This window comes from Neurospora tetrasperma (genome assembly GCF_000213175.1).
Source record: "Neurospora tetrasperma FGSC 2508 unplaced genomic scaffold NEUTE1scaffold_2, whole genome shotgun sequence".
NCBI lineage: Eukaryota > Fungi > Ascomycota > Sordariomycetes > Sordariales > Sordariaceae > Neurospora > Neurospora tetrasperma.
Genome location: NW_009799100.1, coordinates 5,649,714 through 5,664,106, shown reverse-complemented (window position 1 = coordinate 5,664,106; position 14,393 = coordinate 5,649,714). Strand labels below are relative to the sequence as shown.

General features: G+C 54.8%; 6 protein-coding genes across 6 annotated transcripts; 4 read left to right on the top strand and 2 right to left on the bottom strand.

Moving 5' to 3' along the window:
- Positions 1-299: 299 nt before the first annotated feature.
- Positions 300-2,262, top strand: NEUTE1DRAFT_129232 (uncharacterized protein; the record flags this gene model as incomplete). The annotated part of the gene is made up of 1 exon (XM_009851900.1): positions 300-2,262. One exon carries the CDS (start codon positions 300-302, stop codon positions 2,148-2,150), a length of 1,851 nt encoding a protein of 616 aa, XP_009850202.1.
- A 574-nt stretch (positions 2,263-2,836) lies between these two features.
- NEUTE1DRAFT_38729 (uncharacterized protein) lies at positions 2,837-3,211 on the top strand (the record flags this gene model as incomplete). The annotated part of the gene is made up of 1 exon (XM_009850466.1): positions 2,837-3,211. The coding sequence occupies one exon, from the start codon at positions 2,837-2,839 to the stop codon at positions 3,209-3,211; it is 375 nt and encodes a 124-aa protein (XP_009848768.1).
- A 707-nt stretch (positions 3,212-3,918) lies between these two features.
- Positions 3,919-4,763, top strand: NEUTE1DRAFT_116732 (uncharacterized protein; the record flags this gene model as incomplete). The annotated part of the gene is made up of 1 exon (XM_009851899.1): positions 3,919-4,763. The coding sequence occupies one exon, from the start codon at positions 3,925-3,927 to the stop codon at positions 4,642-4,644; it is 720 nt and encodes a 239-aa protein (XP_009850201.1).
- A 37-nt stretch (positions 4,764-4,800) lies between these two features.
- NEUTE1DRAFT_39852 (uncharacterized protein) lies at positions 4,801-5,668 on the bottom strand (the record flags this gene model as incomplete). Its single annotated transcript, XM_009850518.1, has 2 exons — positions 4,801-5,041; positions 5,106-5,668. 2 exons carry the CDS (start codon positions 5,666-5,668, stop codon positions 4,801-4,803), a joined length of 804 nt encoding a protein of 267 aa, XP_009848820.1.
- Positions 5,669-8,938: 3,270 nt separating this feature from the next.
- On the top strand, positions 8,939-11,232 carry NEUTE1DRAFT_121696 (uncharacterized protein; the record flags this gene model as incomplete). Its single annotated transcript, XM_009851898.1, has 5 exons — positions 8,939-9,203; positions 9,335-10,040; positions 10,384-10,486; positions 10,597-11,007; positions 11,068-11,232. The coding sequence occupies 5 exons, from the start codon at positions 9,034-9,036 to the stop codon at positions 11,163-11,165; spliced, it is 1,488 nt and encodes a 495-aa protein (XP_009850200.1).
- A 42-nt stretch (positions 11,233-11,274) lies between these two features.
- On the bottom strand, positions 11,275-13,407 carry NEUTE1DRAFT_116730 (uncharacterized protein; the record flags this gene model as incomplete). The annotated part of the gene is made up of 2 exons (XM_009851897.1): positions 11,275-13,028; positions 13,083-13,407. The coding sequence occupies 2 exons, from the start codon at positions 13,285-13,287 to the stop codon at positions 11,530-11,532; spliced, it is 1,704 nt and encodes a 567-aa protein (XP_009850199.1).
- Positions 13,408-14,393: the final 986 nt, after the last annotated feature.

Below are 14,393 nucleotides of genomic sequence, written 5' to 3'. Positions count from 1 at the left end.
CGGTATATGAAGGCGAAAGTCTTTTTCACGAGACTGTGGTTTTGAAGGACATCATGACCATCATGATAATTCCAAGTTGACTTTGATGTCCACCTAGAGGCAGTTTCAACGGCGACGTTCCAAAACGACCTCACCTGCAGAGTAGCGCCAATCGACCAATCAGCATCCTCCTCTTATACAAGTGCGCGACGCCATCACCCTGATTCTGCAGTGGCCCATCGCCATTCGCTGCATGGTCCCCCGAAAGCGCCCGTCCACCCTCCCGATTTTTAGGCTCTGACACACCCGACCCCCGCGCCATGGCCGGGCGTATGCGCTACCAAGTTCGTCGTCTCGCTCTGCCATCCTCGTCGGCAAACCATCATTCAGGATGTGAGGCCCGAACCTACACCTGCACCGCGACCACCACCTACACCGATGCCGACTACGGGTACGGCTGGTATCAATTCGGCAGGATGCCACCCCAAAAAGTCCAGCCGCAATTCATAACCCTCCGCACAGCGAGCGCAAAGTCGTCCGTCGTCTCCAGTGTCTCGACTGCGACGTCCACAGCATCAAACGCGAGAGATTCAAAAACCAGACCCAAAGAAACCGCCGCCGGCACCGCCTCAACAACAACAACACCCATTCAAGACACAAGCCGTTCCGGCCTCTTCTGGGAGTCCGCCGGTCTCGACATCGAGCCCCGCTGGGCCCGGCAACCCGACATCGACGCCATTGCCCAAGTCGTCCGCCGCCACCTCGGAATAACCTCCCCCTCGCAATGCGTCGTTACCTTTCACTCCTCCGGCACCTACAACAAGCTCTACCACGTAAATTCCCCAGCCCACGGCTGCTACCTCATGCGCGTCATTCTTCCCGTCGACCCGCACAACAAGACCCGAGGCGAGGTTGCCTCGCTCCAGCTCGTGCGGTGCAAGACCGACATTCCTGTTCCCGTGGTGGTGGCCTATGACGATACGAGTGATAACGAGATTGGGTTCGAGTGGATCTTGATGGAGCTGTTGGAAGGACAACCGGCGCATTTGCGATGGAGGAAGATGAACATGCGGCAGAAAGAGAGATTGGTGGGCAGGATGGCCGAGTTCCAGGCGCAGCTGTCGAGGTGCGGAAACATGACGGATTCGGGATTTAGGGGAATAGGCACGCTGGGAGCTACCTCCAGGGGAGAGAGCGACTATGTGGACCTGATGATGCCCGAGCCTGGGCCTATGGTCTCTCCAGTGTTCTTTACGGGGGAGCGTTGGCATTATCCGGTGTCGAGAGGGCCGTTCCAATCAAGCCATGACTGGCTTAGGTCGTACCTCAACGTCATCATCAAGGAGCACAGCGCTACTCTTGCTCAGCCACCGCCCAGAATCCCCGACGATACAGACCGCGAGAAAAGGGAATCAGCAGAAGGAGTTACTCGAGTCGCCCGCAAGTTAGCCCGCCTCTTGCACAAACTCTTCCCGCAGCTTGTGCACCCACCAGAGCGTACAGTCCTTTGGCACGGCGACTCCCTGTCACTCGATAACATCCTCGTCGACGAAAACGGGCGCATCACGGGTGTCGTGGACTGGGAATGCGTGTCGACGATGCCGCGGTGGGTATCCACACAGTTCCCCGAGTTCCTGCGCGGCGGTGTTGAGCGCGAAGAGGAGCCGCACCGGAGCCGGTATGCCGATGTGTTTAGTGACGAGGAGGCCTCGGAGGAAGGACAGGATGGTGGCATGGAGGATGTTCCGGACAACGAAGGAAAGACGGAACTGTACTGGATACACCTAATGGAATACGAGCAGACGCAGTTGAGGAGGGTTTACAGCGCCAGGATGGGCCAGTTGATGGGTCACGGGTGGGATGCGGAAGTCGAAGAGGCCGCGCTCAAGGTGGACTTTCTGGGCGCGGTAGCTAAGTGCGCGCAGGGCTTGTACTTGAAGAGAATCGAACAATGGGTGGATGCGGTAGAAGGTAAGGAGTTTGTCAGGTTGGGGGATGTGTTGAGAGGGGGTGTGGCGGGGAGAAAGGATTCGAATGCGTCGACTACTTCGGGGCCGACAGACTCCAGAACAACGCCGGGAATAACAACAATAAAAACAACGGCGACATTGAGCCCGAAGCGCGGGACGGAAAATCAACGGCCACGGTTTTCCATCACCAAAATCTACTGACTTTTGACATACCCGACATCATGGTCATTTTCTTTCTATAGCTAGCGTTCTTGTTATAGCATGCCTTCCTTTTAGCGAGCGTTCATGGAATTCATGTCATTCCTCGTCTGCCGATCTCTCTTCCTACGGGATTGCCAATTTGCACTGTCTGGTGGTTGTTGACCCCCCCTTTTAGCTCCCCTTTCGCCAAGTTCGCCATTACTAGCTGGCGGTGTACGCGGTGTGCAAAGGAGGTAATTGCACCATCATGAAATACTCCGAGAAGCTATATCCATGACAGCAGCTGATGGTCAGTGCATTGGCGCCAAGTTGTTCGCTTGACCTTCTAGCGATTCTAGCTCATGCACATCACTCCCCAAGCGAAACAAGCATGGACCCCACACATCATATCACCACATGGTCCGGATGTTCAGGTGGCCAAAATAGCAACAGTCGTTTTGAGCCTCAACGACGATCGGCCACGCAAGCGGAATGGCTTTCAGGGGAAAAGGACGTTGAGACCTGGAGAAGATGCATCCATGTCGAGAATCTGTCAATCTTGACGATCACAAACATCTATAAGAACCTCCATCCTTTTTCTTCTCTGGCCATCTTTTCTCCTCATCATCACAACAACAACAACAAACAACAACAACTCACCAAACCAAACCAACTTCACCACACTCCTTTACCAAACCACCGCCAAAATGCAGTTCCTCACCACCATCTCTCTCCTCGCCGCCGCGGCCGTCAGCTCCGTCTCCGCCGCCCCCACCAGCAACCAGTACACCGAGGTTATGGGCAAGGTCACCTTTGGCCTCGAGCGCCAGTGCCCCATTGACCACATCAAGTATCCCGCCATCGAGTTCCCTGCCAACACGGAGAGCAACCACTGCCGCACCTTCTACGCTGGCGCCGTCTTCCAGTCCATCGACGTCGAGTTCTTCGACCCCAAGTGCCAGCTCACCGTCTACTCCACCTACGACTGCTCTGACAGCGGTATCGTGTCCGGCTCCGGTGGCTGCTGGAACCCCGAGGGTGGCATCAAGGCCTACAAGGCTACCTGCCCCTGGAAGCTCTAAGTCATGATTTCGGTGAGTTTAGGTGTCTGGGGAGGAATGCTTGGAAGAATGCATGGCTAACATGTGGCAGACTGAGATGAGAGAAACAGTGCCAGGATGGGGAGCAGTGCGAGGAGAGCCCGGGGTTTGTGGAGTAGAGGGGAACACGGAGTTAGGGATACGGGGATAAGGGAAAGATGGAGTTAAGGGGTGTGAAGGGGACGGGGGCGGCTTGGGGGGATTTGGGTGGGGGTTGGGAAGGAGTCTGGGGACTGGAAGGCAAAGGGGTGAATGGGGGGCACTGACACTGGCACTGGGAAACAACACTGCATTGAGGCGCGTGGGGGGAAACAACTACACTCTTTAATCACTTTTCTCTGTACATACAACAACAACAACAACTCGAACATAGCATCATGGATCATTCTAGATTCCATCATCATCAGCATTATTCAGCCAAGTATCACAAGGGTTTCGCGGGACAGAACCATGAGTCGCTGGTGCCGGGTTGGCACGGACCGCTTTACCCCTGTTTTGTAAGCGAGTCCTGTCCTTGTCTACCCCTCCGTAGATGTAGATCCGGTCCATCGTGCCGGTCGTTCTTGCTTATAAACCATGTTTCGAGGTAAGTATAAGAAGCTCCGAGCATCTCCTTGTTTCTCGACTTTTTTTGCCATTGACATTGACAACAAACTCAACCACCACTGAGAAGACCCATCCACTACCTACACAAAATGCCCACCTACGTCGTCACCGGCTCCAACCGCGGCATCGGCCTCGAAATCGTTCGCCAGCTCACCCAGTCCCCAGAGAACACCGTTCTCGCTCTCGTCCGCAACCTCTCCAAGGACCACTCCTCCCTGAAATCCCTCGCCAGCGAGAAAACCCACATCCTCGAATGCGACACCTCGTCGCTCTCCTCCATCCGCGATTTCGCCAAGACCGCCCGCTCCACTCTCGGAGACACCAAGATCGACTACGTCATCAACAATGCCGGCGTCAACCTCTCCGAGCAGAACTCGTCGTTGCAGCTGGCCCCCGATGACTTGCTGGACACCATCAAGACCAACGTCCTCGGTCCCGCAAAGCTGCTCGAGTTCCTCCTCCAGCAGGGCCTGTTGAGCGAGAACGTCAGGGTGCAGAACATGAGCTCTACGCTGGGCAGTGTGCAAATGTCGCTGAGCGGCTTGGGACGGGCCACGGGGTACTCGATCAGCAAGGCCGCGTTGAACATGTTGAATGCCCATCTGGCGACCGACCTCAGAAAGGCGGGCTTGAAGGGTGCCGTGGTGATCGTGATGTGTCCGGGGTGGGTCAAGACGGACATGGGTGGTGACGGAGCGATGCTGAGCCCGGAGGAGAGCGTGGCCGGGCAGTTGAAGGTTCTGCAGGGGTTGAAGGACGAGGACAACGGCAAGTTCTTTAACTATAGGGGGGAGAATGTGCCTTGGTAAATGTTTTGGGGGAAGCCTCCTGGGACAAAAGACATGATAGCGTTTGACATGATAGCCAGAAGGATATCTTAATGGACATAAAACCTTTCTATGACCCTTGGAATACAATCCATGATATGAATGACGGAAACGCTGTTCGCTGAACCATGGAAATACTCATCTAAATCCCATCAGTCTCTCGCCGGCCAGAACCACAATGGCCGTCAAGAGAACCTGCAACATCACCGCCCAAATGCTCAATGAGCTGCACCAATTCCTTCGAGAATACGGCAAGTTCCTCGCCATCGGCCCAACCATCTTCTCAATCGGTACAATCCCCTCCTTTTCACCCATCTTCCTCGCCACCTCCATGCCCGGTAATCCATCCAAGCTCCAAGCGTTCTTGTACGCCCAGTATCTGTATGCCGTTAGCTGTCAGCATCCTCCAGTCTTCTACCACCCAGATCAAAAGCCAAACTAACCGTTCAACGCTCTCCTTACTCAGTCCCTTCTCGAACCTTTCCACCTTCTTCCGCCAATGATCATTCAACACCTCCCTCCTCTCCCTAAACTCCATCACCGGCACCGCAAACCCGCAACTATCGCCCACCAGCTCCACCTCCACCACCACGACACTTCTGGCGCCTGGGACCACTTCGACGCCTTCCTTCTTGGTCCACTCTTGAAACTCCTTCGTCCCATTCTCCAACACCTTTCCCCGTCCAAACAATCTCACAATCCTCGGCGCCGCTTTGCCAAATTCGCAGAACATGACTGTGATCCGCCCATTTTCCGGTTCGTACAGATGGGCAATCGTTTCCGATCCAGATCCGGAGAGGTCGAGATACCAGAATTGGGCCGGCTTGGTTGGTTCGGACTCGTGGGTGGGAATGTAGCCAAAGGAGTTGATGTTGGGGAAGGTGCCTTTGGGCGAGACGTTGATGTGGCCCTGGGGAGAAAGGGGAGCGGTGGTGACAAAGAAGACGGGTTGCGAGAGGATCCAAGGCAGGAGAGAGGGAGGGAGAGTGGTGTGGAATTTGCCCATTTTGGTTGGTTACCAGGTCGAAGTTTAGTGGAGGTTGATGGTGTCGTTGACAGGAAATGGGCCACATTTGCTTTTGAATAAGAGCGGTACCATGGTCTTCCTGGTTTGACTCATGTGAAGAAGAGTCATTCATTGAAGCTGAAATGTGGAGAGCCCATTACGGAGGGGAAAGTGCAGCCGGTGCTACCGTCTTGAATCCGAGCGGTCGAATCGGTTTAGTTGCCGTCCAGCCAAAAAGAGGAGGTGACGGCTGATCATTGGCTTTTAGACATGAGTCTGTGCCGATTGCCGTATCAAGCCGCGGGACAGCGAGATGAAACAGCTCTCGAATTCGCCGATTGAACATAGACTTATGACTGTATCCTCCATTGATCTTCGGAATGACGGACTGTTGATACTAAGCAAACATTACCACATTACCAAGAAAAAGACGCACCTAGGACAATGTCTGTTTCTTTCATCTTTTCTCCTTTCACATCTTCCCCTACCTCTCAATCGTAAAGATATCCACGCCCGCCAAACACAGATCCGCCACGCTGAAAGCTTACCTACACGACTCAGTCGCGTTCGGGTTCCGCATCACCACCGGATACTGTGCGCACGACATACCCTGTGGCGGGTTGAACGTCAAAGTCTTTTCGGCGTCTTTAGCCTCCTGCTGCAAGCGGGTGGGGGCGTGGCCTCTTCAGAAGACCAAATCCTCGGCGGTGCTGGTATCGAACCAAGTTCCGTGGCCAGCACGTTGATAAGCATGAGGCCGGCCAGAAAATACCGAGTATGTCAGAATGGCGCCAGACGTGGGCATGGGTGTATCCGTAGGTGGCCTTGATGTACATGTCACCAGAGACAGTGCAGCACCGGACTAGCAAAGATCCAGGGGTCCCCGATGCGGTTCGGATAGGACAACACTCGAAGAGGTTAAATCACTCCCACGGACCTCGCTGGCAATGAGGATCTCGAAACCGTAGGAGGACGAGGTTGGCGAACATCATTATAAAGGTAGCGGTGCGGTCGCCCCAGTTACGCTGGTGATAGCGGACGGTGTATGCTTTGATTTGCGTAGCGATACTGTCGTATGGATGGGTTAGCACGATATGGATCACAAGAAGGAACTCAAGGAGAGGAAGCGCATGAGATTGTTGATGGTGGCTTGGGCTTGACGTGCTTGGCCTGCCGACGTTCCTTGTGCTAACGAATCTGGGCTATAGCTCCCGTCTTGCGCTCATCACACTCCTTCTCTTCCTGCAAGGCCTTGTATTCGGGGAGATTCGCGCCAGTACGAGGGATCTTGAGCTCCATGCCTTGACGGGCCGTCTTTCGTGAGGGTTGATGACGGTTGTGAAAAAGTCACCGGTGGTCTGACGAGGGAAGCGGTACCAGCTCTGACGTTCAAAGAAAAACTTGGTCATGGATGTCGCACCAAACTAGATCTGCCCACCTTCGCACAACACGGGGGCCGTGTCGAATTCGTCGCCGATGGCTTGGCTGGCTTAGTAAATGGCAACAGAATGGGCATGGTAACCCATGTTAGACGACTGCCGGCGAGGAACACATCGGCGATACTGACACGGTTGCGTTGACCACCACTAACGCCCCGAATAAAGTCATCACCGACCTTATACGGTAAGTGTGACTGAGACCAGCGACAGCCATAACGACTTCATGTGATGACAGTACTCGGCTCTGGACACGTTTTCGATGCGGATGGCAGAGGTCGGACGGTTGCTGCGAACTCGAGGGTCTGGCCGACGGAGAGATGGAGAAAAAACTTGTCGACCCTGTGGTTGCAGAGGACCTCGCCCTGAAACTCCTTGGCCATTTGGTGCTGGGGAATACCGTTGTAGTGGATTACAGCCTTCCCGTCGAGATGAAGAATGTGCAGCTCTCCGCAGATGTTTTCAGGACAGCGCTGCATCCAGGACGGCCAAAAGCGACGAGTTCACCACTTTGGAAACGACCATTGAAGTCGTGAAGAATCTGGGCTTGGTCTTGCCAAAAGAAAAGATGTCGCCAGGACGGAAGCCTGCAACTGAAGCTCGGAGCCGGTATCGAAGACGCTGAGGTTGCTGAAGGATACGCTCGGATGGGCATATTTGGCTTGGCCCTCGGGCTGGAGATGGGTGATGAAGTCCTTGACGCACTCGGACAAATCGAAACGGTCGCTTTCAAAGTCGAGGGCGGGTCCTCGTGATGGTGGGCTGCGGCATGCGATGGAGGGAGAGCATAGTTGCGATTCTTTGGAGCTCTGCGGTATCGGCTTTCCATGAAGTGGCGGCACTGTGGATGTCGGAACATGTCGTGGTACTCGAAAAGACCCTTTGAGCATGTGAGGCGGCGTCCCGGAGTGCCAGGGTACTTGGCTCGACCATAGTGCTGTTGTAGTTGCTGCTGAAGCTTAGTTAGGATTAGTAAATCACGGTGCGAAGATAGACATTGCAGTAACACAAATATCACCAGGGATGGCATCGCACAACAACAGCATTCCAGTCAGCAAATCAGTAGACAGAAACCGAGGCCAAATACACTTGTAGCTGCCAGCCCTGGCTTCATGATCCGTCGGCATCATCACAACGCTTGACAGGCTGTTCCAGAACTAAAATGTCCGCCGTGGCCCATCCATCTCGTGTCCCGAAGGAAATTGGGCGACCTTCAGCTTCACATGCTTCTCGGTGGTGGAGCAAACACCGCCGGAATGATTCCGACAAGTGGCGACGTGAAGATGACAATGCGAAACGATCCAGGAAGTCTGTCATTGCCAGCGATTCATCTCCTGATTCGGTGGCTAAGCATGGGCAGTCGAGACTTGTTGTGTGCGGGATGGCGTCGAAGCGAAAGGCTGAGAAATGGCCGATGCCGACAGGTGGGCAATGGGCGTTGGAGCCGTGGTAAGCATATACCGAACACGGAAACTGACCATCCGATACTAAAGATGCTTCGTGGAAAGTCAGGAATATGTCGGTGGGATCAATTTCCAAGCCAACCTCAATGTGTAAAAGAATGGACATGACGCCGTTGGTTTGGACGGGAAACAAACAGGTGGTGGGGTCGGCGCTGTGCCTAGGTACTTATCTTATCGCTGTTGGTCCTGTCAGCCTTATCGGACTGAGACCAGCCTAGGTGTTTATCGTCAAAACCAGGCTATTCCTATATGCATATGCCAGAACTTCAGTGCATGGCACCTTGAGGTCCAACTCCTGGCGGCAACTGAACACCAAACGGGAAAGCATCCAAACCGCAATCACCACGATTCACGGGACAGACCGGAGCGCAGGGTCGCCCACACCGGCTTCCAATCTTCTTGCCATTTACCATTTGCCTGGCGCACGATATTTCTTATGATCCTTTCTAGTGTATAACTTGTAGTAATGTTGTTTTCCACCCCCAAATCGCGGTCGCGCCGTCAGTGGCTTCTCCCGCTCGTCGCCATCACTACCTCTCTAGCCACCCATGTCGCCGCAGCCGAGATAGCTCCTCATGAGTTGCCGTCTTACCACTATGGCGCTCCCATTCGTGTTGAGTGCATGAATCGCAGCTCGTAAGCTCCATGTCCCTTTTGTCCTGTCCTGACACGGCTTCTTCCATCTTTCGTCCCATCTCCTTTCTTCTAGCCGTTCCCGTCGCAACCCTTCATTGCCCAGAACACATGCTAACCGCTCAATGCCACAGAGAAACCGGCGAACACATTGAAACCCCCGCCCACGAAATCCAATGGATCCCCTTCCCCATGTGCGAAGAAACCAAAGCCCCCCTCGAATTCAACTACGGCATCGAGACCGAGCAGAACTGCACGATCCCCATGATCGACGACCCCTTCTTCCACCTGCTCGAGTTCTACATCCACTCCGACGCTCCTCTTACCTGCCGCCTTCCCGCGCGCCCTCCCCCGCAAGTCGAGATCGTAGGCGAGAAGCCCCACGTTACCGAATACGTCCCGCTGGTCTTTGCGCTGGCTGGGACGCTGCAACTCAGCCATATGCACATCTCGACGCACATGAACGTGCTGTTGCATTCCACGCCAAAACATCATTTGCACAAGAAGGATTCAGGGGTGTTGGATAGCGCTACGGCGTACTCTACCTCTCCCCTGACGCACATGGAGGGAAGCTCTACGAGGAGACTGGTGATTGGGGACCCCCTACCGCTGCAGTTTTCCGTCAGATGGTTCCCGACGCCGGAGCTCCCGCGAGTGGAGGGGAAGGTGGAGTGGCAGGGCATGGGAGGGCACATCTACGCCAGCACCGTCTTCTACGCTCTGTTGTCGTTTGGAGCGGGCGTGTGTGTGAGCAGTGTTTGGTTCTTTGGGAGCGTGTTGCCGCAGCGGCTGAAGGGGAGGAGCTTGGGGGGAGCGACCCCGTTGGGATACGGTGGGGGCGTGGGTAATGGTTGGGGTTACCAGCCTGGGAAGAGGGCGGATTGAGGTTATAGATGTTGATACGATAATGTAATGTTTCTTTGTCCTTGACGCTTGATGGACGACACCCTGGGAGTCGAGGCGTATGTCGTGGTGCAGTGGCACTGGCGCGGCCCTGTTCACCTCGGTGTACACACCCCTAGTCTGCAGGGGTCAGGGGTAGCTTGCCGTTCACGCCAGCCGATTGGGCATCACTGTCAGCTTTCCCCGGCCCTCCAATTTGGGGAATCTGGGGTCAACAATCTTTCAGACACGCACCGCTTTCCGTCCTTTCGCAATCACCATCGTTCATTCGTCAAGACAGGTGAAGGACGTCCGATCAACAAACAAAATGGCCGTTTACAACGAATCCCGCCTGAACTACGTTTGGCTGGCGTGGTTCGCGCTGTCGATCCCCATCATTCTTTGTACGTTCCCTCTTAATATCCAGCTACCAGGCTCGGCCTATACGAGACAACAGGAACCATATCCGTCCCTACCTCCCTCCTCCAAAGTCACTAACCTCACCCCCTCCTAGTCATCGATGCCCTCCACTTCTACCCTTCGTCCTGGTACTCCTCCCCCTCCGCCCCGCTACACATCTTCCACCTAGCCCGCCAAGACTACATCGCCCAATACAACGACCCCATCGTACAGTGGTCTCCCTCCACCTCCGTCCCGGGCTCCCACGACTCCTGGATCGGTTTGTTCTTGTATCTCGAATTCGGCTTCACCTTGCCCGTGGTGCTCTACGGATTCTTTCTGTTGGCAGTGAAAAGAAAGGGAACCACGGGACGGGATGAGCTCCTTTTCCTCGTGTATGCGCTGGAGACGGCCTTGACTACCTTGGTGTGTATCTACGATGTTGGGTATTGGGATCCGGCCGTGTATAGCGAGGAGGCGAAAAGAACCATGGTTTTGCAGTTCTTTGGGCCGTGGTTTTTGGTTCGTAAGTTTCCCTGTTCTTCTATAAGTGGTCAATCGGGATATGCTGACAACAGACAAACAGCCAGCATTATGGCTGTTGACATGGCTAGGAGGATCCTGGGGAGAATCAAGGTTGCTGATGAGGCTATGGAGGAGAGGCAGAGGAGAAAGGGGCAGTGAATCCAGACTCCCAAGTTGTGGTTCGATTTCCACGCCGTGCTTGTTTCAAGTAAACCGAGAAACCATGCCTTCCACACATGTTGACAAATTGGTGGATCACACACATGGCCGTTCGAATCATGCAGTAAATTACTATCTTTTTTGTCTAAGCTGCACCGGGGTATCATTCTATGTAACACCGCCGCCTTCTTTTTTGAGTGTACATCCAGAAAAATGAAAATTCAACATAAGACGCTTGTGTAAATACAGATTACAAGGCATGGTGTATATGCCCGTTCCATCGTTCCCTGTTCATATCCAATCCACTCCTCATCCATCGTTCGTAACCCATAACGTACATCAATCCTTCCATTATACCATCCCCTTAACCCATAATACCCGTTCCAATCTTCTTCCAGATACTCGTAGGCTCCTCAACCTCGTCGGGGATCTCAGCATCCAGATCCAAAGACCCAGTAGTAACATCCATGTCCTTGGCAGAGACCGGCTTACACGCCGCAGCGCCGTGGACAATGAGGGTGTAGAGCTTGTGGCCCAGGTACATGACAGCAAAAAGGATGAGCGAAACGTACGCCACGAAGAATTCTTCGACGCTCCAGGGCATGAACGCGGTGAAGCCTTGGGTCAGGGTAATCAAGATGCAGAAGAACAGGGCGTAGTAGACGTAGTAAGGGGCCCAGGTGGCGCGATAGGGCAGCTTGGAGCGGGGGATGCCGTGCGCCTCAAGACCCTTCATGAAGCGGAGGTGGGCGATGAGGATGCCGGACCAGGCGATGAAACCCGCGACGCCCGAAATGTTGAGAAGCCAGTCGAAGGCCTGGCTGCCGTTGGGAGAGAGGTTGAGGAAGCCGAGGAAACCGAACGCCGAGGTGAAAATGACGGCAATATAGGGGACGCCGGACTTGGTGGTCATCTTGAACCACTTGGGGGCCATGCCGTCGTTGGCGAGGGAGACGAGGACACGAGAGCCCGAGTAGACGTTGGAGTTGGCGGCAGAGAGGACGACAGTAAGCAAAACAGCGTTGATGATGTCGGGTAGGACCTTGACGCCGGCGAGCTGGGCCGCAATGACAAAGGGAGAGGCAGCCGCGGTGTAGCCGCCATTGTTCAGGTCCTTGTTGTCGTACGGGATGAGGATGCCGATGAAGAAGACGGTCATGATGAAGAAGAGGAAGATACGGTAGAAGGTCATGCGGATCGCACGGGGGACGTTGCGGCGCGGGTCTTCGGTCTCGCCAGCAGCGATACCGACAAGCTCGGTGCCCTGGAAGGAGAAGCCGGCCTGGATCATGACGGACCAGAAACCAACCCACTTGGCGACAGGGCGGCTAGGGTCAACAATGTAGGGAGCAAAAGCACCCGGCTCGTGCCAGTACTTGAAGCCAATGTAGCCCTGCTGACCGGCGCCGGCGTTGATGCAGATGCCGAAGATGAGGAAGCCGAGGACGGTGATGACCTTGACAGAGGACATCCAGAATTCAGCCTCGCCGTACCAGGACACGGGGAACAGGTTGATGACGAAAATGACGACCCAGAAGATGGCAATGAAAATACCGATGGACAGAGAGTCGTCCCAATATTGAATGATCAGACCAGTAGCGACCAGCTCGAGCGCAAAGGTAATGGCCCAGGAGAACCAGTAGATCCACGACATGGAGAAACCGAGAGAGCTGTCGACGAAGCGAGCCGCGTACGTGGTGAAACCGCCGGTAACGGGGACGTAGGTGGCCATTTCACCGAGGGACATCATGATGCTGTAAACAATGGAGGCGATAAAGCAGTAGCCGATGAGGACGCCAGCAGGGCCCGACTTGGCGAGGGCACTGCCAGAACCGATGAAGAGACCAGTACCAATAGTACCACCTATGCTGTCAGTCAGTCGGTGTCCTGCTGGAGAGAAAATCCCGAACTACATACCAATGGCAATCATTTGCAAATGGCGAGACTTGAGCCTGCGCTTGAGCTCGGGACCGGCGTTGTGCTCGGCAAAGGAGGCCGCATCGTCATCAGCGGTGGACTGTTCCTTGACAAAGTCCTTTTTGGTTGCGCTTCCGGGTGGCGATCCGGCAGCGGAGGAGCCGGGACTCGCTGGCGCCGGCGGCGTACTTTCTCGCACCGCCATGTTTGTGTGTATATGTCTCTTTGTCGCTCAGCTGAGGGTTGCTAGGACAGTCGTTGTCGGGCGGTGCGGTGTGGGTTGTGGTCTTTGCGCTTCTTGAGCTAAAGATGGGACGAGAGGGAATTGATGTCGTCTGGAGTTGTGGCGAAGAGACGGCGAGGACCGGACGCGCTGGAGTTGGACCCTTCTGCCAACTGCGTCTTTAAGGTTTCGGCCAGGGCAGAATTGTGCAGGACAAGTGGAATCGAGGAACGTGGCTGGAGTGCTTCTAGTGGACTGTAGTGCGAAGGGACGAGATCAGCAAGAAAGATAATTGTATGACGGGGAGGGGTCTGGGGTTATTGACTCAGTTCGTTGTACTCTGGGCGTGAAGCGTCACGGTAGCAGATGGGTACGCGCTAGCTTTTTTCCACTTGCCTGTGTCGGAGATGTGACTCTGGAGAGGCAAGACTGCTCTGGGCAAAGCGTGCTACCGGTTCTAGCCGGGTGGAGCCCGAGGGGGGGGGGGGGTGTTATCAGGATCGGCGGGGGTGGCCAGGCCATCTGAATGGTGGATAGGTTTGAGGCGCTGAGGAGTTATCTTTGATGATATCTCTAGCGTCGTTGTCAATGTCTTGGAGCTTCCGTAGTGGGAACAGCGACCGACATTACCTCTGCGCTTTTCACCGGTGTTCTCGAACGGGATTGGCGATGCCGTCTTTTCGGGAAGGTTAGGGTTAGCACTCAATGCGCCGGGGCAGCCACACATCGGAAGATTTCCATGCATGGACGAAACGCCACCCGAACCAACAGAGCAGGAATTCTCGAAATTGGCCCGCCTTCGAGAACACCAATGGACGGGTGTGCCCCTGGTTTGATGTGGGTGAGTTCGTCTCATTGTGTCGTCTCATTGATAATTTCTTCATGACCATGCAGTCTGAGCGCACTGCACACCCACGCTGTTGGGTTGCAGTCCGTGTTCTGAGGTTGCCTTGACAGCTTGGCCCCACACTTGACACTTCTTGACAGCCCCTGTCGGCCCTTGTCTATCGCCCGACGGGCCGTGGCCATTGATCTTCATTACCAAATGAAGGTTGTCAGGAATTCAAACACACTTCAGGCCTCCCCCC